At 41.7% G+C, this 2783-nt stretch overlaps 1 protein-coding gene across 2 annotated transcripts in view; it reads left to right on the top strand.

Annotated features, from left to right (window-relative positions):
- The window catches only part of ssrp1a (structure specific recognition protein 1a), a 10757-nt gene that overhangs the window by 949 nt on the left and 7025 nt on the right, over nt 1–2783 (top strand). For both annotated transcript variants that reach the window (XM_031862872.1, XM_031862871.1), the window contains exon 3: nt 902–1087. In XM_031862872.1, the coding sequence (XP_031718732.1) occupies nt 902–1087 (186 nt within the window). The remainder of the gene's footprint in view (nt 1–901; nt 1088–2783) is intronic.

Below are 2783 nucleotides of genomic sequence, written 5' to 3'. Positions count from 1 at the left end.
GTGTGTGTGTGTGTGTGTGTGTGTGTGTGTGTGTGTGTGTGTGTGTGAGATGCTGGACTGCAGTTCAGAATATTACTAATACACAGAATGATATACACCTTGACAGCTCAGCAGTATTCTTACTCCAAATATGTGTCTGTTTATAGATTTAAAGGTTGTGTTTTTGAATATAGCTGTGAAAAATAAAACACCATGTCATCAAATTAATGAGCATGTAACATCTGTATAAAGGCATGAGTCTGAAAGGAGTAACCTGCTTTGTATGTACTGTAACTCGTACATTATGATTGATACAGGTAAAAACATATGGGTGCATTCCCGGTTTAAGTTGTGGTTCTTTAGCTCATTACTGAATTTCAAGGTTTATCAGATTAAGGGTAACATTTGATTTTGTATGACCAAAAAGATCATTATTTCCTTGCAAAATCATTATTGTTAAGAAGCTATCTTTAAGAACTAGGACAGCGACTAACAGCTATTTTTAGTTATAATTCATCTGCATATTATTTTCTTTAGTAGTCTATTAAAAATATCAGAAAAAGGGGGAAAATGACACATCACATTTTTCCAGAGCCTAAGTTGCTGACTTCAGACTGCTTGTTTTGTCTGACCAACAGCCCCAAACCCACAAATCCATATTCTTAATCTAGATGACTTAAAAGGAAGAACATGTTCACATCTGAAACAATTGGAACCAGTACATTTTTGACATTTTTTGCTTTGAAAAAAACAACTTAAACAGTGACTCTATCGTCAATATGGGCCGATTAAATTTTTGTCAGTTGACTAATCAATCTCTTTTCAGTTTTACGATGAACAAACTCTTTCTTGGTGCTTTAATACCAAGCAGTTTATCACACGTCCTATGTCTGTTTGTGTCTCTTCCCTTTTGTCGCTGCAGAATGATGGGCGGCTGCGTTTCGGCAAACAAACTGTGGTTTATAAGAGCAGCAAGACGGGGAAGGTGGACAGCATCCCGGCTGGTGAGCTCAACCTGGCCCAGTGGAGGCGAGTGTGTTTAGGTCACGGCATCAAGCTGGGCACCAATTCGGGGCACGTCTACAAATACGATGGCTTCAGGGACACGGTGAGTGTGTTTTTAATAAAGCGCTGGTTTTACTGTCTTTGAGGTCCATAAAGGCAGATCAGACTCTCAAAGCTCCTGTCATCATGTTTCCTGTTGGGATCCTTAAACAGACTCTAAATCTCTTTTTCCTGGTTGTATTCTTCTGTTTCTGGGAAGTAATTGTTACCTTACTCAGAGGGGAACAAGGCAACAGTGGAATATTACAGACTGACACACAAACACACACTGCTGGTTTGTTCATCGCTGTGTTTATGACGAGGGATGTAACACGAGCAAGTTGACCGCCGATAAACAACTTCCACCCCGCGTCTGACGTTGACCCAAACGCCACCATCTTGCAAAAAAAGCAGCCACCGCTCAGGAGTGTGGGTTGTTGTAAAGTATGTGAACAAGTTGACTCTTCTCTCCAAAGCTCCTAATGGGATTAATGAGGGAAACCAGCGCTAGCATGTGTGTTCTATAAACAGTGTAATCATCGGCTCATGTGAGTCAGTGTTTATATCAATCCAATGAAACAATTTGGCTCAGAAGACAGACAAGGAAAAAAGAAAAATTGTGGTCGTATTTGTTTTTTATCACCCTAGTTTTTCTCCCCCCCGCTGCTCTGTGTATGGGGAATGTCAGCAGGCAAGTATAAAATTGGGACGGAGGAATGGGTATAACCTGGAGTCTGTGGCTGCGAGCGCTGGCGTCTCCTGGGGTTAATCAGCGTCGTTTTTGTAGATGGATCCTCTCGTCCCGAAGCACATGGCATGATGTCATTGTTTATTATCCCACAGCCAGTGTCAGTTAATCGGCAGTTGGCGGGAGGTTTAGCCGCTGGCGAGCTGTACGGGAGCTTTGATGCATCGGTCCTTCTAAAGTGTCCGTGAGCAAGACGACGAATCTCTGCCAGAGAGGCTGTTGTGAGGCTGACCTGTAATTGTCTGTTTGAGGGCCAGGGGCTGTAGAGGCGTCTCTTCTTCTGTCCATGTCCTCTGTTCGTTTCGCTTAAACATTTATTGGCCCAAGACATCGTTGTTTCCATTAAGAGTGTGGCTTTGAATGTACGCATCTGCATGTTGTGGTTGCATCTGGGTACATTTTTTTTTTTTACCAACTGAAACTGTTGGTACAAAAACAGTTTTGCTGCAGTGGCCAAGAAAAATCACATGACGCTCACCAGCTTAAAAAATACCTTTACAACAATCATTAGAAAAGGAATAGCTGTAAAACACTGAATATATTCTGTGTCACAAACACACTGACGTGTAGGGATGCCCCCGAAACCAAGTTCTAAACGGGAACCGGTTCTAAATGAGTAAAAACCCGGAGTGTTTGACAAGGCATTGATTTAATGCATTTTACTCGAGATGATGTCGATAAACTCTCGTTGTCACAAATGTATTTAACCCTCACAAGTAAGACGGGTAATACCAGCAATTTATCAAAACATTTGACGAACGAGCGGAACATAAATGTGCAGAAATGCACGGTTTCCGTCCTCGTTCACTGTAGGCAACGTTAGCGATGCCATGCGCAGTTTGCTAATAAGAATAGGCTAAGGAATGAAAGCTAATCACTTTTATTCTGAAAATGTGGAAGTTTAATTCATGATCGGTTGAAGGTTGGGAGAGCATGGTTGAAAAATGTTGTAATAAAAGACAGACTGTTGTGTTGTGTAAGACTGTGTGTGTGTGTGTGTGTGTGTGTGTGT

The sequence above is a fragment of the Anarrhichthys ocellatus genome, unplaced genomic scaffold, assembly GCF_004355925.1.
Source record: "Anarrhichthys ocellatus isolate YVR2014 unplaced genomic scaffold, GSC_Weel_1.0 scaffold27, whole genome shotgun sequence".
In the NCBI taxonomy this organism is placed as follows: domain Eukaryota; kingdom Metazoa; phylum Chordata; class Actinopteri; order Perciformes; family Anarhichadidae; genus Anarrhichthys; species Anarrhichthys ocellatus.
Note: the sequence above shows the minus strand (reverse complement) of the source record. Positions and strands in the feature narration are given on the sequence as shown.